Source organism: Daphnia carinata, chromosome 4, assembly GCF_022539665.2.
Source record: "Daphnia carinata strain CSIRO-1 chromosome 4, CSIRO_AGI_Dcar_HiC_V3, whole genome shotgun sequence".
NCBI lineage: Eukaryota > Metazoa > Arthropoda > Branchiopoda > Diplostraca > Daphniidae > Daphnia > Daphnia carinata.
Genome location: NC_081334.1, coordinates 3275191 through 3299168, shown reverse-complemented (window position 1 = coordinate 3299168; position 23978 = coordinate 3275191). Strand labels below are relative to the sequence as shown.

Sequence of the window (23978 nt, the reverse complement as noted above, 5' to 3'; positions counted from 1 at the left end):
GGAGAAAGATCTGATTCAATTCTGGTTGTCTGTGTACCTCTGTACCTCTAGTCGTGTGTGGTGGTTTTTTTCTTGTGTTGCTCAAAAGGTAGTGGTTGTGAACCTACTCTCAAGTGTTTCTGTGCGGCTGTTTTTTTTTGGATTGTGTAGAGGCCCGACGGCCTGACATGTTAGTTTTCGGCTCAGTAACAAGCTAATATCAGACCGAAGAATAGTTATCAAGACTAACCGGTGGCCAAACCGCTTTAATCCCGTTACAAAAAAGAAGGTACCCCTGATATATTGTGTGTTTCCGTCCAAGTGCGCGTTAAAATATACTATACAGAAGTCAGACATAATGAACTGAAAGATTCCATCAAATCTTCAGCACATGAACTTGATAACGTCGGGGTAACCAAGAGATTAGTAGCCAAAATTCCACGCTAATGAAAACTGCACAGAACGAATTAACAATTACCAATTCTTTCGAAGCGTTTAAAAAAATTTTGCTTTAAATTTCAAAGGCCAGCTGTTAGCTTATAGACGAAGCAAACAAAGCGAAAACAGACGTACCTGACAAAGGTGTACGAAGTAACGAAACACGAGAGAACAAAACAGTTAAGTTCAAGTAGTTTAAAAAGTAGACATCAATTCAAAAGTGGATTGACTTATATGTTGTAAATAAGATTAGAGGTGACAAGTAAGACGAGAATCACAAGATAAAGTGAGGAACCGCGAATTACGATAATTGTCAGCTTGCCGCCAATGTAATGTTGAAATCGTTTGAAAGAATGAAAAAATTATCTATCATATTTATCCGAATAATAGATATTTTTTGTTTTGTTGTTTTTTTGCACATGCTTGTGTTTGTACATTGTTCAATGTACTGACAATGGGCTGGTCAACATATACTGTAGGACAACATAATGTCATTCTAGAACTATATCCCGGGCGAGGGCAACGTCAAAGCCTTAACAAACCTTTGTTTTCAACGACAGGGAAGGCGCCGAGAGGACCATGGAGACGTTTCATACCAAAACGCCCGACGTGTCCCATCTGACGGCCGGCATAGCTAAGCTGGGCTGTGATGACGAAACGGACAAGAAATGCTGTGATGGAGGCAAGAGCAGCCTCAACGCCCTACCGGTCGTTGGTCACGTTAAAGGAGTCGGCCATAACGTTTGCGGGGTCATCGACGGAGGTAACAAGGCCATAGTCGATGCCACCAGCACGACGTCCAACATCGCCGATGGCATCCCAGTTGTTGGTCCCATTAAAAGACTCGGCCATTACGTTAGCCGAGACGAAGCAGGAGGTAAGAAGGCTAAAGCGACCACTCGGACAACGGCTGTGATGGGAGCCGGCACAGGTGGATTCCTCGTCGCCGATGCCGGAGCTGGATGGGACATGACCAATGCCTCCGTAACCGATGGGAAGGAAGTCAACGGAATAGCTAAAATCATCGACAACCCGAAAAGCGTCGATTCCTATTTCGACGCCGGTGTGGCGGGATATTCCGGCGGTAAGATGGCCAAAAAAATAGTCAGACGTGTTGTCAATAAAGCAGCCAGGAGAAATGCGAAAATGGCAACCGGAGGAGAGGCAGGAGCAGCAACAGCCCCGCAACTGGTCGCAGACTATGATGCAAGCAAAATTACCTTTGGGGAATGTCAGCAGAAGTGTAACGACATGAAATCAAAGGGTGGATTCGATAACGTACCTGTAGAGGAGAACGCAGACCAGTTGCAGTCGTACGACGACAAACGGATCATCACTGAAAGGCAATGTAATCAAGCGTTGACGGAAATGGCCAAGAGTGGTGACGAAAAGGCGAACGTTAATGTTCCGCCACACCAAGTACCAAACTCCAATGATGCCAGTGGCAACCAGCCTCCACAACAACCTATCGAGAACAACAGGCCAAACATGAAAAGTCGCGTTCAAGAGCTGCGAGAGCAGCTTATCAAAATATTTAATGATGTACTCAAATACATGAATGATGGGAAATGTAGCCCAGAAGACAGGCGATTTCAAAGGGAATCTTTCCACCTGATATATGAGATCGTCTCAGAACTGTTTTCCAACGGTCACACCGCCTACATACGAACAAATAGTTACAACGAACTCGTCATCTTCTCTTTGTACGACAAGTGGTTTGTCGAAATCGAGTACCAACTGGCCTATTTTTTGGACGCCAACTACCAGCTGATCGTCCAACAATTCCCCATCAATCCTGAGTCGTCGTGTCCTACAGTCTTGTCGGCCGAATTCCAAGGATCGCAACTCGACCTGTCAGTGACAGGGGACCGCCATAAGCACATCACCAACGCCATCTATGGGATTCGTTGTCGGCTTTGTGATCTTCGGATTGGCCCCCGCAACGTCTACTATGTCGGTCAGACTCTTCAGACGGTACATAAGCGGGTGTGCGATCAACACAAAAATGCCGTAGTAACTAAGATCAACAAGCCGAACAAGAGAAGAAACACGCAAACAAAACGAGCGAAAGTACCGTATCGACCTATGTACGAACACGCCGCCGGTCACTTAACCAAAGGCGATGTACCTCCGGATACCCACACAGGGATGTCTTCCGACAGTCGTTGGATGTGATCCTTCTTCCCACTGGAAGCGAAGGCGACAAAATAACGAAACGAAACAAAAAAAAAAAGAGGGCCGTACTTCGCTCGTGGGAATGCTTTTGGCAATATTTTATGTGCTGCAGGACGTTCTTCTTGGCCTGGAGTCAATGCTAAGACTGAATTGGTGGAAAACTGATAGGAATTTGTTCAGGAGTACAGTATTTCCCTCGAACAATAATTTGCTTTTTGAAACATGACAGGAAGTGGCATATGATGAGGATTGATAGTAATACCATATAACCGCATGAAACCATCACGTTTTCCTGCCTTATTTTCCCATCCTAACTTGAACTGCGTTATATAATGCACATGAAATAGTAAAGAGATAACTAATGCCTGTTTTCGTCTTGTAAAATTCAGTTTGGCTCTAATCTGTACTGGTCTACATAATACAAAATGACTGATTTTCGACAGCTATCACTGAAAACCAAAAGCATTTACATACCTTGGTGACGAATCACGTTGGTGCTCCACATCCTTTTGCCGGTCCAGTAATTCATAGCTCCCATAGCTCGTCCGTGAACGGTGTGCCTCTTCCTGATCCTTGGTCACATTTGCTGGTAAAACTGTTGGCATGCCAGGAATGAATGTTTTCTATTTTTCAGTTCCATCCCAGTGCGAACGTATCTTCCTTATTCTCCGCCAAGTGAAAGGTCATCTGAGATATTGGTGTTCTCCAGACCCCTTTTCCACTTACCAGCACTGGCAGATGAAGATGAAGATGTCACATAGCCATAGCTGGGAGTAGTTTACGATTGGTCGAATTTGGATTATTGTTTCTTTCATACTTTGGTCATAGCTTCCGCGCGAGCCTGAGCCTTCATTATCCGAATTACGATAATTCGGGTTTAGAAGGAAAGAAGTTGTTTGCCTACGTCCACCGGTCAGAGCTGGATTTACTCTACCCAGAGGTGTAGTATTGGCACCTATCGAATGAGCGTTACTAGGCATAACTGATGGTAACATTGTCAGGTTTTAAAATTAAATGTTGAACAATCGAAAAACACAAAACGAACACGTTTCGGCAGATTAGAATGAGTTCAATATTTTAAAGACATGGAGGCAAAACTGATTTTGCAGACTAAATTTTAAATAGTGTGGTCTGCTTCGAAAATGCGCATACGTGTATGGTCGATGGCGCGCCTTCAGATTGTAGCGCACCCAGCGGCAGCAGACGATAATGAGCCGTCAAATTGCACATACTGGCAACCCTGCAAATCAATAGGCAGACGCACCGCAGACGATCCTTGGATAGTCCATTTCAGTTCCCACGCTGAAAGAAAGCATACGTCATTGTTTCAGCTCTGATCAATTTTTATAAACAAAAATGGTAAATTTCGTTTTTTAAATAACATGTATGGAAATTTATAATATTTGATTGTCGTTGATCACAGAAACCCCTTATGCTTCACGGTCACGAGCGTTCCATTACGCAAATCAAGTACAACCGGGATGGTGATCTGCTCTTCTCTTCTGCCAAGGATAATCACCCTTGTGTGTGGTATTCCATCAATGGAGAACGTTTGGGTACCTATGAAGGCCATCAGGGTGTAGTATGGGCAATTGATGTCGATTGGGAAACTAAGAGATTCATGTCTGGAGCTGGTGACAACATGTTAATGATCTGGGATGTCCAGACAGGTATGTATACTAATGATGCTAACCCCATTTAAAGTACTTATAGAATAACGTATCTTGTCACACAGGCAAAGCTTTGGGTAAAATCGAAGCCAAAACATCAGTCCGTACATGTAACTTCAGTTACAGTGGAAATATGGCCCTCTACTCAACTGACAGCACAATGGGCAACCCTTCTGAAATCTTTATCATTGACGTCAGGACAGTTGATTCTTCATTCAGCACGAATGACCCAATTCTTCAGATTCCATTAACCAATGCTCCAAAAGCCACCTCCATGGTCTGGGGCAATCTTGATGAGGTTGTTATTTCTGGTCACGACAATGGTGATTTGGCACAATGGGACCTTAGGTAGAAATTACATTATCTTAACCAAAATAAATACCACCATTACTTAATTTCGTTGATTCCAATAGAACTGGAAAGAAGATCAATCTTGTGTCAGAACACGCCAAGTCGATCAATGACATGCAGCTTTCTAAAGATGGGGGCTTCCTCATTACTGCGTCGAAGGATTGCACTGCAAAACTCTTTGACGCTGATACGTTAGAGTGTCTCAAAACATACAAAACTGAACGGCCGGTGAACAGTGCTGCAATTTCCCCAATCTTGGATCACGTATGACAATCTTATTCTGCATTATTTCATTGTATTGTGTAATATTCTCATTTCATGATCTTCAGGTGGTGCTCGGAGGTGGTCAAGATGCCATGGACGTCACAACGACGTCCACTCGTATCGGCAAGTTCGATGCCCGTTTCTTCCATCTGGTATTCGAAGAGGAATTTGGTCGCGTCAAGGGCCATTTCGGTCCCATCAACTCGTTGGCTTTCCATCCGGACGGCAAGACGTACGCAAGTGGCGGTGAAGATGGTTACGTCCGTTTGAACCAATTCGACCCCAACTATTTCGACTTTAAATTCGATTACTAATTGGAGAAAGTAAAAAGGAATAAAACAACAACTGTCAAACCCATCCATCATCTATGAACACTGTCGTGTTTATTTTGACCACTGTTGTGTACATGGGCGTTAAAAGAGAAGGTATTTGAATACATCATGTGGAGAGGTCTCAAATGAGAAATTTTCTTTTTGTAGTTTATCGAGGAGGGCACAAGACAAAAATTAAGCATATACAACAGGTCCGAGACGACCAATTAAAAGACGAAAATATAATGTTGTTTATAAACAATGTTATTTTTTAAAAATCTTTTCGGGTGAAATGAACGGCTGTGCGTTAAAAATAAGCGGTTTTACACCGCCATGGTCAATCAATCGTCAACGTTCTGGGGAAGAAAACAATTCTATCTAATATTTTGTTGCAGCAAAAGAAAAATACTTTTGTAGGTAGACAGTGTGTTCATCTGTACAGCTGGGATGTTTTTGTTCTTTTCAACTGAAGGGCATCGTTGCTGGAAAATGCCAGCAAAAGTCGAACAGAAAGAAGCTGGGAAACTCACCAACAAACGCGATGGATGTTCACTTGCCAGAAAAAAGTTGATACTACAAGAGAAAGAAAGCAAAGAAAAAAACATGATGGAATTAAAAGATAGACGCATCCTCATTCAATCAGCTATGTCGAAGAGAGAGTTTCCTCACCACGCCGGATCCAATTTGCTGGAGGATCGACGATCCGCTCTCCGTTGTCCTATTTCCCGTAATGAAGGTAGGTGGACACATGGATGGCCGTCGGCTTGTCAAGCCGCTTAGCCCGCTGAATGATGAGATGGAGCCCGTACTCAGCATGGGCACGCTCGTACTGCCGTTCGGTCCGCCGCTCTTTAATCAGCCCGGATAACACAGACAGAAAAGCAAAATGAGTTTCGCTTCGTAACTTACAAAAAAAAAATTAAATGATATCTGATCATATCTTATAAAGTCCACCCACGTTTCCCCCGAACAAATGTTATGGAATTCAAATCGGTAACACGCCGAAAGCTTTTCGCTGCGAGTAACTCGAATACATTTTAGCAACACGTTGAAGACGTGTAACGCGATAACGATGCGACGTGACGTCACATCGTCATAATGATCCAACGATTTGCTTTGGGTTATTCAGAAAACAAAGCGAACGTTATTCGCAAGTCACAACAACAAATGCCCCCCCCCCGTACCGAAGGAGGTAGAAGGTTGGCAGTGGATGGTCTCCTGTCGGTGGATCCGATGCTGGAATGGCGTCGAGTCGGCAAAGAGCCGACAGAGAGGCAGGTCGCTGGCGAAAGGTGGACGCTAGACGACGGCGCTGGACGTCCGCGATTGCTCGAATTGCTGTTGTCTGAGAGTCGGCGGCCAGCTAGAGATTGGGCTACTCGTAGGTAATTGCTATCCGGCGAGCCGGGTCCTGAATCTGAACAGAAAAGCACATCATCGCACTCATTAATGTAAGGAAAAATAACAAAAGGAGGCCCTTCCATCCCCTCGAGGAAGGGCTGCAACGACAATTTCCAAAGCTTCTCCAAACTGCCGTTTTTTAATGAACCAAGTCTTTTACGCGAGAGTTTTACATGCCCTTGTGTGTGTGTGTGTGTGTGTGTGTGTGTGTGTGTTCATTGTGCACGGGGTTTTCAAACCAAACACGGTATACACAACAAAACACTCAGCCCGGCTAGGGCTTGTGTTCTGCCAGTGTATTAAGTTTTATCGATTCAACAACTTCATTAGACGTTGGGTAGCTGCCGCTCGAGAGCTTCGCCATGCTAAATGCCTAGTTACCAGTCGAAAATAAGTACTATACACAGCAAACACACACACACACACGTCCCATTGTCGTGATGATGCCTCATTCGAAACGTTCGTTCCCTGTCCCCTGCCCTTTCACGTCTGACGTATAAATATCTAATAAAGCCAATGTGATAGTTTGGCGTGAAGAGAGCGAAACATACACACACACACACATAAAAATGCTATAAAAAAATATTTCCTTTGTAGAGTGAGTTCGTTTTGTTGTTGTGTTTTTTTTTTTGCCTTGACCGAGTTGTTGAATAATCTAATATGGCAACGTTGGTGCAGAAGCGAAAGAAATACGAGATCCAACTTACTGGACGAATGGTTCTTGATCATGTTTTCCTCGCTGCAGGTTTTGCGCTGTTCCACTTTGACGAACGGGATGTTGAAGTTGTTGGCGGCGTGCATGTTGTCCGTGCTGTGCTGGTGCCGCAACGGCCTCATCCGCTCCGGGCTCGTCCCCAGCGACAGGTTGTCCAACTTGAGCTTATTACGTTGATGCCTTTTCCATCGAAAACAACACAGAAAAGAAATACAACAACAATGATGATTGACATAATGATGTAAGGCTCTTTAATTCGATAGCCTATTCGGGTACATTGTTTTCTAAAAAAAAAAAAAAAGGAAACAACAGTACCTGTCGATGTGGTCGAGCATCTCCTGCAGGACCTCGAGCAGATTGGAGAACTGCTCGAGGCTGAGTGAAGGATTCATCGTTTGCGGCAGAAGCGACGGCATCACTCGAGTGGCCATCAAACTGACGGACAGCCCGTTCTTCTTGTTGCTAATCATCCGCTGGTAGATGCCTGCACACACACACACACACACACACACACACAGAGGGTTTGAAACAATACGCTCAAACGAGATAGAGGGCAGCACGCGCGAGCAAAAACACTTACTGACGACTTCTTGGATGATTTCGGGGTCCTGGAGTTTGACGTCCCATAGAAGTGGCAGGACCTCGTCGATGATGGCCGACTTGTCCAGTCGATCGATGACCTGAGCCAGACAGGCCAGCACGTTCAGCGTCAGTTTGAGATCGCCCGAATTGCGCTCAAACACCAGTTTCGTCTTGGGCAGAACCGATTTGCGGATCATTTGGTCGTCGAGCGACGCGGCAATGTTGGTCACGGCCACTAGCGCTGCGCTCTTTTTTTTTTTTTTTTCCAACAAAAACAAAATGTCAGGTCAATTATTTCAGTCAGACGGGACAAAACAAAAAGCGAAGAGGAGGAAATATTTTTGTAAAAATCCATGTGCGGTTCTAGAGGAAAGCAAGGACCTCGTTAGAGGTTCCAGAAATATATATATATAGATATATACTTACGTATAAAAGACAACCCATTGTTAGTTGCCCCTGACAAACTTTACGAGGTTCTTGGGTGCAATGCAATAGAGATTCACTTCTTTAAAAAAAAAAAAAAAAAAAATGCTTTTTGACATGATCTTTTTTTTTTTTTTTTTAAATATCCGACAACCTGGGGAATCATTTCCCTGGCCGTTGTCTCAGCGTCAGTTGTTTTTCGAAACTGGAACTCAACAAGCTCCTTCTATAGGGTGAGATCGATCGTACCAACTGCTAACCCCATCGCCAGAATAAATAAAAAAAAATAAAATAAAGCCACAAGAAATGGATCCCTTTCCCTGCGGGTACACTAAAGTGCATCGTGGCCATTCTTTTTTTCTTTCTGGAACAAAAAAGAAAATAAGTGAACATATGCAAATATTTACCTGGACTTGTAAAGTGGTCGACTCGTAAGACGAGAAGAGCATGGGAAAGATTTCAGCCTGCAGATCCTCTACCGGCGTCTTTTCCACGATGATGTGCAAGTTCTCCAGAAGCGTCACGCTGGCCTGGATCGATTTGGGAACGCCGAGGATCTGTCTGTTGGGTTTTTGTTGATGGTTAAGTTTCAACAATTTCATACAACGCATTCATTAGCGTTCAAAACAAACACAAATAATAATAACAAACAACCTGATGGTAGGCATGATGTGCAGTTGGTACTCGTCGGGCGAGATCTCCTGGATCATGAGCAAAATGGGTTGGAGGGCCGCCGCCAAAACCTCCTGCGTTCTCAGCTCTTGCTGGAGGCTGGGCCAGACGTGTTGGAACCAAAGTTTCTGTTTTGAGACAAATAAAAAAGGACACGATCGATGAAATGCCAATCTTATTAATAACAGTCAAGAGAAACAATCAAACTAATGGCCTCTTATTTATTTTTTTTTTTTTATTGAATTGGGTTCGCCCTCTTACCTTGGGAATCGATGGCAGGATATCTTTCAGAGTGGTGCGGTAAAACTGCGACTTTTGTCCGGGATCTTTCATGTTGATGACGTCGAGGAATTGGAGCGCATGCACGGCCGGATCGCTTTTTTTGTGTGTGTGTGTGTGTGTGTGTACATACAAAAATAAAAATGAAAATGCAATTTTTTCTTTCTTGTCAGCCAAACGAAATAAATAGTGTAAGCAAGTCACAAGGAATTGCACACAATTTTTTTTTTTTCTTCTTCTTTGTAAGATATTTCCAATGCAACGCCTCGGACGCATCGGAGCGAGAGTCATCGTTCGATCGCGCTCCGTCCTTGCGCCTAGTAATCCGATTTGCGGGATCTTGTATAGACTCCATATTAGAAGAGCGATGGGAGGGGGGGGGGAAAGAGAAGAGCATCTCTCCTTTCTGCTGCGCATTCACGGCGATTGAATGATTTCATTTTTTATTATTGCAAAAGATAGAAATCCTCTTTCACGTTTTCGCTCTCTTCTTTTTTTTTTTTTATATTCGCGACAAGCTTTCAATATATCCATCCATTTTTTTTTTTTTTTCAAATAGTTTGCAATCAGAGAACGGTGGGGGCCCGAGAGAAAATAAAAAAAAAAAAAACGTCAAAAAAAAAAATATTCAAATGAATCTACCTGAAGAATTTGATAGACGAGAGGAGCTGAGCGTTGGGCCGTTTACGTGCGTCACGACTCAATAGCCGAATCAGCGCTTCTTGTAGACCCACCGGCAGAGATGGAAGCACATTTCGCAGTTGATCATTCAACTGAAAAAAAAAACAAAAACAAACAAGAAAAATACAAGGAAAATACGTTTGCATACAAAATATGTAAAGATTGAAGAAAACAAATGTCAACCAGGAAAAGAGTGGGGATTGAAAAGTTCTTTAGTTTCAATTAGAAACGTCGCCGTTTCAATTAGATGGTGACGTTGATCGATCGCCGATGGATGGCGTCGATCTTAATCGATTTGAAAAACGGCTCCTTGTCCCTTTTTTTTCTTTTGACGAGCGGCTTAACTTGCCAATTACAGGAGGAGGTCAAGCAAAAAAAAAATGATGCCGATCGGATTCGATTGGAAGGTGAAAAGATTTGTGTTCTAAACGAAGGATCATCCATTACGATGTGATTTACCATTTCCATTTGCTTGGTGTAATTCGGATTGCTGTGATTGGCCTGGATGAGTGGCCGGCCCCGATTGAAGATGGCCGCCACCACCAAACCCAGCGAGAACATGTCGCTGGCAGCGCTAACTGTCGACTGCGACTGAACTTCCGGTGCTGTTTACGTCATTCGTCCATCCACAAAATGAATTAGAAACATCATCTTTTGATTACGCGTTAAACAAATTCAATTAACAAAATCAAATTCATCAAAATAAGCAATCAAAAAAAAAAAGAAAGAAAAAATTGAAATATTTGTATCGAGAGAATGACTTGAATAGACTTACCAATGAAATCTAAATCGGGTTGCGCCATCTTGGCGATCCGGGACGTCCACCGCTGGACGGTCAGCGATTCGGATCCATCCTGTTCGTTCATCCGTTCTGCGTAGGGGCAAAACAAAAAATCATTTCCAATACATTGACCCTGTCCAATCGCGCAAAAAGCCCAATAACATCATTCATAAAAGATGACGTCATACCGGAGATTAAACGTGCGCTTTGGCGTATTCATAAGGGAAAAAAAAAGGGGGAGGGGAAGTCTTACGCTTACGAGATTGATTACGTTGTTAGGGAAGACATTACTCTTTGCGACAAAGCTACAATCATTCATTTTTTTTTTCTTCTCTAAAAACAATAAATCCCAAAAGTCATAAACGAGACGTTCGTCCCGTTTGAACATCGTTACGAGGAACGGATGCGAGCAGCAACGCACCGGACGTTGGCGACACGGAAGTGGACGTCACATGCCGCGACAATGTCTATAAATACAAACTCAAGTCAACAAAGTTTCTCTAGACTATTTATAGCAGGCGGGGAGAGAGCGAGAGAGAGAGAGAGCCGACATTTAGCGAACTCGTTCAACTTCACGCAGTGCCATCTATAATCAGCCATTCCATCGCCACGAAATAGAATTGTTTTTTTTTTTTGTTTTCGATCTTTTGTCCCAACATTTTCCAACCGACTTTGACGATCGGAAGGCGGAGGAGGAGCGGGACCCAAAGTTTTGTCGTTGTCGGATACGCACAAGACTCGATAGAACAATTCCGCAATAAAGAACGGAAGTTGAAAGCAGAAGAAAACAACAACAGAAATGCCAAGGAAACGGAAAGCTTTTTTTTTTTTTTTTTCTCGAGATCGATTGGTGAAAGAGAGCTCTAGGATAAACATCTCGCCTTGCATGTCGCCCATGTAGGCAAACAAGAAAAAATAAGAAAAATAAACGAGATCAGCGGGACCAGCTGCGCATATATAGGTGGGCAAGGTAAGTTATTGATTTCTTTTTCGGCGTCTCCGCATCTCTTCCGCACGCCGCTGGTACACGGCCGTTAAGGACCCCCCCCTCTCTCTCTCTCTCTCTCTCTCCCACAAACAAACTCGTGGTGGCCGTTTGCGTTCGAAACGACCATCGTACAAGATTTTTCAAATCGTGTCGCCAGATAGCCGTTTAAACTCGTTTCATATTTGATTTGTCATGTTTTATTTTTTTTTTTTTTAATTCTTAGTTGGCACTAGGAAATTTGAAAGAGGAAAGAAGAAGAAGAAGAAGAAGAAGAAAAAAAAAAAGAGAGAGAGCAAGAGAGAGAAATGAAAGAGCATATTAGTTACACGCGCTACTTGCCCCTATGTGAGTTAACGCGTGAGCGGGCGTGTAACGCGATAGAGAAACTCATGCGACCGTTGCCATAGCCACTGAAGGGGACCTACCAGGATCTTTTGACATTGTCCCGTTCGTTCCAACTCGACGGATTTGATAAGCAAACCGATAAAAAAAGAAAAGAAAACTAAATAAAATTCAGAATGCACCCCCGTCTATAAATCTACATTTTTCTTTTGCTTTAGAAAAAAAAAAAAAAATAAAAAATAATCTCTCCTACCAAAGTTGGAAGCAAAACTTAGTTTCAATTTTTCCTCTCCTTTCGAACAAAATAAATAAATCAATCAATCAATCAATCAATGGATGGGAGCAAAATTTCATTCCAAACTCTTGTCATCTAACACTGCCTCTTCTCTCGTCACCCACCATTCTTTTACGATCGCGAAATATTTATATATATATATATAAAATAATAAACTGCATCGTTAAAACATACGGTTCTATCAAAACCACGTTTCCTTTCTTATTCCCTTTCACAATAATAAAACAAAAAAAAAAAAAAAAAAAAAAAAAAACAAGGAACGTGGGTACCCATGCAGACACACTCTCGCAAATTCGGAAATGTTCGTACACGTCCCGAATGATGTTCCGGGCCTGATTTAATTCAACCTAACCAACTGACGGGGCCTCTCTTTCTATTGCCCAACTTCCTTTCGCTGTTGGCTTTTTTGCTTTTGAAATTTGCGTAGCTGCTCGTGCAGATTGACATCCCACGAGAACGAAAATAAAAACAATTGTTTCTGTTTGTACTCTGTAACATCGCGAGAAAATAGCTGTCGCAAAATAACAATTCGTCAACGTTGAGAAAAGAGTCTGAATCTCTCCCTTTTAAAAGAATTAAATAAGATAAAAGAAGGAAAAAAAAAAATAAAATAAATAAATAGACTTTGAATTATTACCTGCGAATTCGAGGCCGGCTAGTTTCCAGGTGCCGCGTCGCGTCACGAGGACCGAGCCCGGGCAGACGTTTCGGTGCAACAGGTGGGCCGTCATGTGTAGGAAACTCAGCGCCTCGATCAACTATTTGGATGAGACCGACAAATACAAGAATTATTGATCAACAAATCGCACGGCTCAATCTCACCGAGCAAAGCCGTTAGTAAGCCCAGCAAACAACATCAATCATCTCGTTAAAAACTTCTTCTTTTTTTTTTGTTTTTTTCTTTCTTTTCCCATTTTACAAAACAAAAATCAAGAAAATGTTCCAGTTAAGCGAGAATGATTTCTCACAATTCCAACGATGAAACGACATCAATCGATACGCCAACCAACAAAAAAACTGGAACATTTTCAACTCATGCGTCCAAAAATTCGTCCCTTTTTCCCGTACGAATCAAATTGCATCGTTAAGAAGACGATCGAATGAAAAATGCGATCGATCGATTGATTTCCTCATTTCGAGTCGAATTTCCGCTCCATTTGCGCCGAAATAAAGAGCGAGGGAGGGCAAGCAAAGAAAAAAAAACAACAAAAAATGATTCGAACTATCAAAAGTTGGCCCATTAGCCACTACCTCACCCCACCCGCCCCGAAATACTTGGTACGTACTCGGTTTTTACCTGATAAATGCCGTATTTGATTTCAATATCCAGAAAGGACTGAACGTCGTTCGGTCGGATGTCCCGGGCGCTGTTGCGTCGACTTCCGTTGTGCGTTTCGGCAACGGCTATCGTGTTGCTGCTGGCCGACGGTTGCTGAACGTCAGCGCCGTCTTCGATGGCGGCGAGCACGTTGCCGAGCGACGTCGAAACGGGCTCGGTGGCGAAGGCCAGCGTGTCGCTCGTCTCCTCGACCGAGTGCAAAACGTGAAGGAGCCGCGGGTGGCGGCAGCGCTCCAATTGGCGGACGCCGTGTCTCAACATCTCGGAAATGGTTTCCTTCCGGCGCGGCTTGTGCAACTTGTCCGCCGTCCGCTTATCAAATAGAAATACGGACGCTTCCTAACATTTGCGATTTAAAAAAATATATATATATAATAATAATAATAATAATGCACATCAACATCACAAATCAAAGCGAAACTTGCACAAAACAACAATAATCAAAACCCTACCCCACCCCCCACCCCACCCCGTTTGTTGCAATTAACGTGACCTATCCAATGCAGTTGCGTCCGGCTAATTGACGGCAACAAACGACCCGTGTAATCCATTATTCCAACAGGCTCCTTCCTTTCGACTAACTGTACACGCACGTCAATAACATTCTTTTTTTTTTTCGGGAGGGAAGGGGGGGGGGGGAGGGTATTGTTAACAATCCTTCAAATATTGCGTCCACACCGAAAGAAGTACTTTAAAGAAAACTAATTCTTATTTCTTTCTTTTTCTTTTTTTTTTTTTTTATTTGACTTGTAACGAGACTTGTGTTACCCAAGTAACGTATTAACAGATGGGTGAATCGTCACCGCTAGGGCGGGCTTCTTGACAAAGTTAACTTTTGACGTCATTTGCCCTAACTGTTTGATCTTTCTCTCAAAAATGTCAACAACAAAAAGAAAATTTGATTTTTTAAAGGGCAAAGAAAAAATTGCAAGTTCCTCACGTTGTTTTGATTTCGACAGTTTCAGGCCCAACGGGTGAAAAATTCGTGAGAAAACCAGAAAGAGAGTAGATATCATTTTTGGGCCCGTCTAATTTATTCACGCATCCCGCTCTCCCCCCCCCCTTTTTTTTTTTTTTTTTTTTTCCGTATCGATCCAACCGACAGCTGCACTTGTTTCACCCCCCCCTCCCGTTGTGTGCTAGTGTGTGTAGGCCAAGGGCGTATACCTTTTTTCTTCCGTGTTCATTTCACGCTCCGCTCACGACTAATGCCCCAGTCAATCACATGAATGGCCAGAAAAATAGACGACGCCACACATTTTGACGTTATTTTTAGCGTTTCGGTTCCAATAGGGCAAAAAAAAAAAGAAAAAAAGAAAAACGCAATCAGCCAGAAAAAGAACGGCGGAGAAATGGAGATTGAATCGATTGGCTTCGCGTGAACGCAAATGAGAAAATTAAACCCGCCCTTTCGAAAAAAAAAAAAAAAAATGAATTGCTAAAAATGGAAAAGTATTCACGGAGCAGCGTGTTTTGATTTAAAAAAAAAAGAAAAAAAAAAAAGAATGAAACACAAAATGATTCTACTCTTTGTACGGGTCGTTTTCGTTGAGAAGAGAAACGAAAATGAATATGCAAAATTGCCTTGGATGCTTTCAATGGGATTGGGCACGTTCGCCCCGCCCCGCCGAAACACGATGCAAGTATCATTCAGACGACTTCCAACCTGTTTCTAAGGACACACGAACGTCATCGAGACATTATCACGGATTCGCTTTTGACTATTTGAACAGGCTCGCCTCTATTTTGGATGGTGGCTTTCACAACACCATCCACCGCAGCCCACAGGCTAAACTTCCGGCTACAAAAAGGGGTTGGGATGAAAAGAAGCCAGACACGATCCGTGTGCAAACTCTAAATCGAATTGACTTGACGGCATCAATCACGAGAAAACTATTACCCTTCTCTCTCTTTCTCGTCTTGTACAGGAATGATAATGCATCGCAAGGCACAAACGAATACGAGGCAAACAATAGGACATCCATCTTTTTCTTTTTGAAATTAGTAATGAAATTTCATTAGGAAATAAAATAAAATAATAAAATACGTACTTTGCCATCGCTCTTACGATAGGCGTCGTGAACTTTCCAAAGGTATCCCGGTCCGGCCGTGGCTGTTTGTCGGCCGATTTCGAAAAAAGTCGTGATGGCATTGCCTTCGAGTAAACTTTGCGAGAGGGACGAACCGCCAGCGCCACCGCCGGCACCGTTGCTACCACTTCCGTAACTTCCGATGCCGCCGCCGCCTCCGCTCCGATCCGCTTTAAAGCGCGAAAACATGCTGATACACGGCATAAGATGTGTTCGGCCCTAAAAAAAAAAAAAAAAAAATAAATAAAAAAATAAATAAAAAATAAATTAATCAATTCCCCCCCCCCTTTTTTTTTTTTTTTTTTTTTTTTTGATTGGCCGTGAGAATCCTAAACGCTGCACATGACAATTGAATGTCGATCGTCAACAACAACGAGAAACCATAGAGATCTAATTAAGCGGGGGGGGGGGGAAAGGTTGGGTGTGGGAGGAGGGGTATTTTTTTATAATCAATTGCAAGCCGGTTAATTGAACGGTATTGAACGAACCGAATTAGAATCATTAGCATTTAAAAAAAAAACATCTTTTTTTTTTGTGTGTGGGGATCAAACACATCCGTGGCTTTGATTTGAAAATAAAATGTGAGGAACTGCCGAGATGCTATCGATATTTGAATGGTACCGTTTTTCGAGTACCATCGATCCACGTCGACCTTGTTAATGGCCTTTGATTCGTTTCGAACGAGACGACGTCAAACGTGAATCTCTAAAAATAAAAACAAAAAAGAGATCGAAATGGCGCATCTGATTTGTTCTAATTATGCGAACAATTTTGTGCGAGCGTTTGCCAACCAATAGGAAGAAAATGGCCTACATATTTTTTGCATGCGTTCGTGATAAAATCACGACGTTGATTTATTTAGAGGTAGACACTAAAAAAATAAAAAAAATAAAATAAAATAAGAAATAGGGGAGGAAGCGCCACGGTAGTGAAGAAGTGCTTTTCAAAGTCGCACACGTCAACGTCAACGAAGCAAATGGTCGAGTTTGCAGATTCAAATGGCGAATCCTCCTGCGTGATTTTCGAACGCAGGACATGTCCTCGTTTCATTATTGAATCAACATACTTTCACATCAGCCAAGCTCTCCCTTCTCTCTCTCTCCCCCCCCCTTTCCACAAAAAAAAAAAAAAACAAACAACAAAAATTCGTTCAACATTGTATGCAAATCAGACCCTATAGGGGTACCTCTAACACAGTAGCTATTAACGATTAAAAAAGCTTGAAAAAAAAAAAGAAAAAATGCATACAATGTGAAACATTAAACAGATTTGCAACAATAGGCGAAAATCAACGTCGGACTGTAATCTCTAGAAGGGGGGAAAGAAGAAGAAAAAAAAAAAAAAAAAAAAAAAAAAAAAGGCCGCGAAATAAAACATTTAAGAAGGAAAATCACAAACATCCATAAGGAAATGCAGGGAAATAAATAAATAACGAGGCTACTAAACATCTCCGCGTTCAGTAAATGTCTCGATCGCCGAGGATAAACGAAACAATTTTTTTTTTTTTTTTTTTTTTCTTGCTTGTTCGTCACATCCACCTGATTTCTCGCACCCTCAGATTTCCTCCTCGACGACGTTTTCTTACCTAGTTCAGAACAGTTTGCACCATTTGCATTTTTTATCGCCTCGCACAGCCAGCGGAAGGGCAACGTGCACTCAGGCAAGCCTCTTTAAATAATGATTAGCAGGTGAGAGAGAGAGAGAGAGAGAACTTCCTCTTAAAAACCATTTGTACTGCCATTATTATTGTATCGAACAGAAAAAGAAAAAAAAAAAAATAGATCGCGACAGCAAAACAGGAAATGAATGGAGCAAAATGGTTCACAATTCTCACGTGAGTTCCTAAATGGCGACAGACCGGCAGCACAAATGGCGGTCAACTCGTATCGCAGCGTTCGCAATGAATAAGTCAGTTTCCAGACACGAGAACTCCATATTTTTTTTAAGAAGGACTAATCCCATCCCATCACCTCACCCAACCCTTGCCCACCGCCACCATGTTTTTCGGAAGTAGTTTTAATACCCATTCCGCACTAACGGATGTCAAACTGTTTTCACACCCGTTAAATCTCATCAATCGCAATGTTCTGAAATTCATCGCTTCACTTCGCAAAAAGAAACGCGTTCGTTCGTGCATTTGCAAAATGCTACCGCTTTCTCTCCACCCACCCCACCCCCACCTCTCACTCCACACCTGGTTACGACCAATCGATGGCCGTATGAACGAGGATATTCTCAGTTTGAAACTCGACCCCCAAGTAGCTTTTTTTTTTTTTTTCTCCTGGCATTAAAGGATCCAAGATCAAATTCGTTCATCACAAAGGAGACGCACACACACACACACACACAGGAGGGGTGGAGGGATGGGAGTATCTGTTTTCTTGCGGACGGGACCTACTCGAAAAGGGGGCTTTGATCTTGCAAGCGCAATTGCAGCGTTTGCAACGTCAAAGAGACGAAAGAAAAGCAATTTTGCGCAAAATAAGAAAGGAAAAGGGGAAAAAAAAATAAAATAAAATATCCAATCAACTATCAAAACCCAAGACTCAACCCTCCCCTCCCTGCTCATCATCAAGCTTTTTTCAACAACAACAACAAAAAAAAAATGCATAAAAAAAAAAAAGGAAAGCTTTACCTGGAACTTGAACGGCCGCGAGTTTCGGGGCAAAGAACAGTGTATATATGTAACCTGTTGATTGTTTCAAAAGTGTTTCTCGTTTTCTTTGTACTACAATGAAAAAAAACAAAAACAAAATGTGTCGACGCACTTCAGAATAACGCGTCCACTCTCACTAGTAGTTGAGCACAAACTGAAAATTGTTTTCCTATTTTCTTTGATTACGTCGTAGACATTTTTGCACAAGCCCCGAAAAAAAAAAAACAAAAAACAAAAATGGCATCCGCACGAGACGGGTACGAAGAACGAGACCGAGAGGGACTTGCTGCCGCTTCGACGTCCTTCCGTTCTCTGATGCACCTGCCGCACGACTCTCCTTTATAGACTAGATCGACGACGAGAGCTCCCGTGTGTATTTTGTTTTTCGAACCGTTTCTGCCAGTCCGCCTTTTTTTTTTTTTAAATTTTCCCTATGCGAGAGTTGCGCGCTGCAGCCGCTCGCATCGCGGACTCGTGAAATAAAACAAAAGAAAAACGCTGTACGAAACGATAGCGTATCAAACAGGTGAATCGGCATACGCACAATGTCGTATCGATTGACATGCTGCTTACATTGGCAAGTTGTTTGAACGTGTATACGTGCCCTATTCGACAGCGTCAGATCTGCTGAGGTAAATCTACGTGTCTCTGTGTGTGTACATACAAACAACACAAAAGAAAAGGGGGAATGAATATGGACGAGAAAAAGACCCTCACATCCGTAGTGTCTACATATCGATCCGGTTACGAAGTGAGTAGCAAAAGAGAGAGAGAGAGAGAAAAAAGTGGTACATTGAAAGACAAACTCTCAATTGGATTGTATCACGCGAAACCAAAGAATACGTAACGAGGATAGATAGCACATAAAAAAAAGGGGGTGGGAAGCTTCTCGGAAGAGGGAGAAATCATAATTGTGTGACACTTCAATACGAGTTTGAATTTCATTGTTGTTTTTTTTTTTTTTGAAGAGAAAAGAAAAATGAAATGAAAATATTTAGAGGCGTCTGATTGGCTCCGATTTACAGTTCCAAAAATAGCAAATTCATTCGCTGACAAGAGAGACGAAACTCATCTAAGCAATCGACGTGAATAGACAAACTTGTGAGTGGAATCATTTGATTCTTTATCAAACTGAAAATGCCTGTCGCTAAAAGAAATCAAAGAAACTTTTTTCCTCCCTTTCTTCTTTCTTAGTTTGATACTAGACGTAGAGGTCACTATAGCAACGACTGAAATACACGCAAAAGGCAAGAGGACGAAAACGAGATGAAGCAAAAAAAAAAAAAAAAGAAAAATATTAAAAGATTACAGAGAAATCCTTTTTCCATTACGTTGGGATTATGATTAAGTTAGGAGAGCCCATCAAAGATCCCGGTGAAAATATATCGATTCCGCCATCGGAAGAAAAAGAGCCATCAAGACGAGCGCTCTTTTCTTTGTTGCTTGTTCACGAAAGAGAAAACTTCTTCAACAGGCCCCAACATAAAAAAAAAAAAAAAAAAAAAAAGGAGGATGGGGGTAAATAAATCGACCAAATATAGTCTTTTATGACAAATAAAAAAAATAAAAAAAAACTAAATATAAAAAGTATAGCATTTCCCCCCCCCCCCTCCCTCGCACTCCGGTTCTCCTTTCAAAGAAGCTGATGACGCTCCACTTGTTGCCTCTCGGGCGCATGGAACTGTGGCAAACGTCGTTCTACCTGATTTGCACGCTCTGTCGAACTCTTACCAACTTTCTTCATCAAATCTGCTTATCCCACCATTCCTCCTCCCCCCCCCTTTTTCTTTCATCTGTTTAGTTAAAGCTTTCCCAAGATATCTATATATATATGTATATATAGATATAGATATATATATTCCTTATAGCTCTTAACCTTGCGCCGAAATAGGAATGCCGCACGTAGGCATGCAAAAATCGAAGAAAACTTTGTCATCAAAAACAGGTGATGACGTCAAAAACAACGCGAGTTTCAGACCCACGATTATTTAGAGAAATCCCTGCGCTATAAGCCCGTTTTAGCACACGGAGAGCATCTCTTTGTGCACAGACGCACACAACAACAGTTGTTTGCCATATTCGTAGCATACAAGCCCTGTGTTATGGTAAGCGCGAGATTATGCTGATCTTTTCATTCAGAAAAACAAAACACTATTCGAAAAAAAAAAAAAAGAAAAACAAGATTGTAATACCTCCCCCCGCCCCTCCCGCCATTGTTGAAGAACTGTTGAATGTTCGGATGCAAGGATCATTGGGTAATTGTGAAAGAAAAATATCATCTTCATTGAGTACAATAAGCTGGATGGGCTCAAAGGCTGTGCGAAAAACAAAACAAAGCTATAATTGGAAAAATGGCAACCTGGAATTAGCTTATTTACGATGAGCGATCTAACGCGTACGTTAAATACACGTTACAAATGTCATACAGAGTCCTGCCTCGCCGTGCAAGCGTAATCAATCGAAAGGATGCAACAAGTGGTCGGTCAAACGAGAATTTCATAGAAATTGACAGCGGCAACGTCAAACAGACGATTGGGCAAAACACCTACGTCCAACCATCAATTTCTAGCAATTCAAAAAGAGATCAGAAATAGAAACGTCGGCAAAGAATCGCATCGTTTTTGCCCTCAAACGCCCTCGTGTGTTTGACAAAAGGGGAACAAAACAACGAGGGTCCAAAGAGAAAGTCGGCAGCTGTTATTGATCGTGCCGTCTCAATCAACTTCGGACCGGCCATTTTCGAAAACGCCCGTGCTACACACACACACACACACACACACACACAGCTAAAAAAAAAGGTGGTGCAGCAATTATTAGACGCAGTGGGAGAGCTCAAAAAAAAAAAAAAAAAAGGAGGGAGAGAGAGTGCACTAGGGCAAAGCAATCAGAAGAGCTCAAGACGTTTGGCGCTTGTAATAGGACAGTGTCCTCGCCCATATCGACCCGAAGGAGAATTTTCAGCCCCAATCGATCCCCAGAAATAACCTGCAGGTATATATCGAACGTAGGCTGGTCGATTGCTCAGCCTCTTTGTGCTTAACAAGGCCCACACAACAACGCGATGAGGTGGCACAAGGAAGGCAACGTCTTCAAGGTAATTTCACGTTTTTCTACAACTATTTTTCTTTTGTCTGCGTGTTCTAAAAAAAAAAAAAAAAAAAAATCCCAACTGCAAACCTGCGGACGGTTTTATTTGTCGACTTAACTGTCCTAAACACATAGTTGTAATTGAATTCTTGCTTCCATCTCTATTGTTCTTATCGATTATTTGCGACCCTTCGTGTGTACGTCAAGTGCCTGTTTTTTTTTTTAAACAAATAAGGATGGTGGTTGTAGTGAATAATCTGGCGGAGCTCAATGATATTTGTTGATTAATTAGCTGCAAGTGAACGTGGCGCCATTCGGATCTACTGGTATCAAGGTGTTTATGACACGAGAGGGGGATCTCATCATTCACGCCGGTCACGACGAACAAATGGAAGACGACGGATACATCAGCAGAAGGTAAGACATTTTTTTCTTTCACGCATTGGCTCTTATATCGTACTCCGGTTGCGTGCAGAGTATCCCCCCCCCATCCCGTGGTAGACGTTATTTAAAAGGAATTTGGACTGGATGTTTTTTCACGCCCAAAAGTAGATTTCCCCGTTTTCCTGTCTAGTTTGTCTCCATGGGGGTTCTTTACGGTGCGTTTCTTTATTACATGTTACGTTGGCAATTTCGAATGTGGCAGACATTAATCCCCTTACAGTTCTTGCCACAAAGAAGTAAAAAGAAAAAAAAAAATAGATAAATAGGAAAAAAAAAAAGCAAAACAAAAAGTTTTAGACATCTAGCGGTGGAAATTTCAATGATGATGAAGGCTCAAGTTACTTCAGTTTTAGTATTTAATGCTTTTTGTTTCTTGTTTTTTTCCCTAAATAAAAGATTCGAAGGGCGTATCGCGATACCTATGGGATTGGATGGAAATAGCATTCATTCATCTCTTTCACCGGATGGAATATTGTCAATCTTTGCAAAAGAAACAGCCACCCATTACGAGAAAATTATTCCAGTTTTTCCAGCAAATCCGCATCGTCACCTATCCGACCACCCACGTTGTTCACCTGGCGGTCCCTAACTTGCCTATCGTCTTCAAATGTTCCTCCATAGATCTTTGTAATGATAGAACGCCATTCCGCTATTACACACATTCAAATTCGTACTACTGATTTGATTTAACCAAACGCTGGGAGAAAAAGCAACGTACTTTCAAGTTGTAACCGCGTTTTGTACCAACTCATTATACACTAAAAAGCAAAGGTTCTTTGACTTACCTACATCCGCCATTCGTGGAGCATGACGAAACGCTCGGCAATAGTTAGCTAACGAAACAACTTTCTGGTAACGATTTCCACCTGCCAAAATAAAGTATAAATTAAAAAGAGAAACTCGAAAATAACGATTGGTAAGCAGACTGTCAATTGACAACAACAAAAAAGTCGCTGATTGTGTGCAACCAACAAACTTAATATGCGATCAATAACGCACGTTAATTTAATTTACGACACGATACTCGTAAAAAGCTTACCTGTTCGAGACTCGGCCAACAAATTCGCAAGGAGAAAAAATCACTGAAATATCGAGAACGAACCACAGACCAAGATGAACGAACAATGGGAGAAACTGCATTCTGAATAATAAATGTTCGTACGCAGCCCCGTCGAATAATGGTGCTGGCACTTTCCTTTGATTCATTCATAGGAAATCTCACATCACGTTGTACACCACGAGAAAGAAGGTTTCTAGTACATTTTACAATCATCAAGTGATTTGAGTCATCACACACTCGCAACCCGCGAAAATAGAACAGCATACCAGAATAGGCTCGTGCGACGTGGCGCCCATCGCATTCGCCAAGAAAGATCCAGTTTTTTGTGACTCAGAATTTCCATAAAATAAGCAAAAGGAAGTTCATGAAACATTGCAATGATTCAGTACATCAGAATCAAACAATAATTGCTTGCAAAACGAGCACAGTTCTCAAATGAACGTCTTGAAAAATCAAAAGATACTGGCAGGTCTCGGACAGAACAGCCCGCCACGTGTGTGTCCTCAGTAATGGAGTCATGCAATGCTTCCAACCAATGAGATTAAGCGTTATAGCCTTCTCTTGGCCAAACGATTTGGCAACCTAAAGATTACCCTACCCTCGTACCCGAAGATTCTAGAAGGAAAGGGTGTGATAAAATGGCCATGATTTACTTCTATTGTTTTCCACCACTTGGTGTCGTTTCAATTTATTTTAGCCAGTCCAAAAATCATTTTTCTACGAATTTAAGGTTTATTTAAAACGCTTAAGTGGATGATATAATGATATCAACAACAAAAATGAAAAGTAATCCTTTAAATAGTTTATTATTCTTTCGAAATGATGCAACGCATGTCGTAAGTGATACCTTTCAACTTGGAAATCTCAGGAAGGTCTTACTTACCATGTTTCCCTATTGTGGACGTAACCACTAAATGGCGTACCTTATCAAGAGGTCGAGTCTATTTCGCATTCT

At 42.1% G+C, this 23978-nt stretch overlaps 4 protein-coding genes across 5 annotated transcripts; 3 read left to right on the top strand and 1 right to left on the bottom strand.

Moving 5' to 3' along the window:
• Window positions 1–46: 46 nt before the first annotated feature.
• LOC130694906 (uncharacterized) lies at window positions 47–3030 on the top strand. The gene is given in 3 exon segments (XM_057518021.2): window positions 47–268; window positions 978–2557; window positions 2560–3030. Coding segments are annotated over 2 exon segments (1737 nt in total). The 5' UTR covers window positions 47–268; window positions 978–996; the 3' UTR covers window positions 2736–3030.
• A 781-nt stretch (window positions 3031–3811) lies between these two features.
• On the top strand, window positions 3812–5207 carry LOC130694928 (eukaryotic translation initiation factor 3 subunit I-like). Its single transcript, XM_057518059.2, has 5 exons — window positions 3812–3951; window positions 4016–4262; window positions 4328–4610; window positions 4676–4877; window positions 4943–5207. Exons 1-5 carry the CDS (start codon window positions 3949–3951, stop codon window positions 5189–5191), a joined length of 984 nt encoding a protein of 327 aa, XP_057374042.1. The 5' UTR covers window positions 3812–3948; the 3' UTR covers window positions 5192–5207.
• A 55-nt stretch (window positions 5208–5262) lies between these two features.
• LOC130694895 (SCY1-like protein 2) lies at window positions 5263–23277 on the bottom strand. Of its 2 annotated transcripts, XM_057518001.2 has the most exons (17): window positions 23003–23277; window positions 22749–22829; window positions 15738–15995; window positions 13645–14025; window positions 12985–13105; window positions 10717–10812; window positions 10401–10546; window positions 9903–10033; window positions 9243–9357; window positions 8964–9109; window positions 8717–8870; window positions 7885–8134; window positions 7620–7788; window positions 7297–7484; window positions 6373–6605; window positions 5858–6037; window positions 5263–5761 (listed from the first exon to the last, which is right to left on the bottom strand). In XM_057518001.2, exons 3-17 carry the CDS (start codon window positions 15978–15980, stop codon window positions 5738–5740), a joined length of 2577 nt encoding a protein of 858 aa, XP_057373984.1. In that variant the 5' UTR covers window positions 15981–15995; window positions 22749–22829; window positions 23003–23277; the 3' UTR covers window positions 5263–5737. The 2 variants fall into 2 exon arrangements, with proteins under 2 accessions (XP_057373984.1, XP_057373985.1); XM_057518002.2 differs by lacking the exons at window positions 22749–22829; window positions 23003–23277 and adding an exon at window positions 18412–18713.
• Window positions 21281–22636, top strand: LOC130694951 (alpha-crystallin B chain-like). The gene is made up of 3 exons (XM_057518093.2): window positions 21281–21526; window positions 21812–21936; window positions 22360–22636. Exons 1-3 carry the CDS (start codon window positions 21494–21496, stop codon window positions 22550–22552), a joined length of 351 nt encoding a protein of 116 aa, XP_057374076.1. The 5' UTR covers window positions 21281–21493; the 3' UTR covers window positions 22553–22636.
• Window positions 23278–23978: the final 701 nt, after the last annotated feature.

Bases quoted from the DNA above. Each gene is read 5' to 3' on its own strand.
- LOC130694928 (XM_057518059.2), top strand. The intron at 4,263-4,327 runs GTATGTATACTA...CTTGTCACACAG, and splicing joins GATCTGGGATGTCCAGACAG to GCAAAGCTTTGGGTAAAATC. The intron at 4,878-4,942 runs GTATGACAATCT...CATGATCTTCAG, and splicing joins TTTCCCCAATCTTGGATCAC to GTGGTGCTCGGAGGTGGTCA.
- LOC130694895 (XM_057518001.2), bottom strand. From the start codon at position 15,980: ATGCCGTGTATCAGCATGTTTTCGCGCTTTAAAGCGGATCGGAGCGGA. The intron at 7,789-7,884 runs GTAAGTGTTTTT...GTGTGTGTGCAG, and splicing joins AATCATCCAAGAAGTCGTCA to GCATCTACCAGCGGATGATT. The intron at 5,762-5,857 runs GTGAGGAAACTC...TTTCTCTTGTAG, and splicing joins AGCAAATTGGATCCGGCGTG to TATCAACTTTTTTCTGGCAA.
- LOC130694951 (XM_057518093.2), top strand. From the start codon at position 21,494: ATGAGGTGGCACAAGGAAGGCAACGTCTTCAAG. The intron at 21,527-21,811 runs GTAATTTCACGT...TTGATTAATTAG, and splicing joins AGGAAGGCAACGTCTTCAAG to CTGCAAGTGAACGTGGCGCC. The intron at 21,937-22,359 runs GTAAGACATTTT...CCTAAATAAAAG, and splicing joins GACGGATACATCAGCAGAAG to ATTCGAAGGGCGTATCGCGA.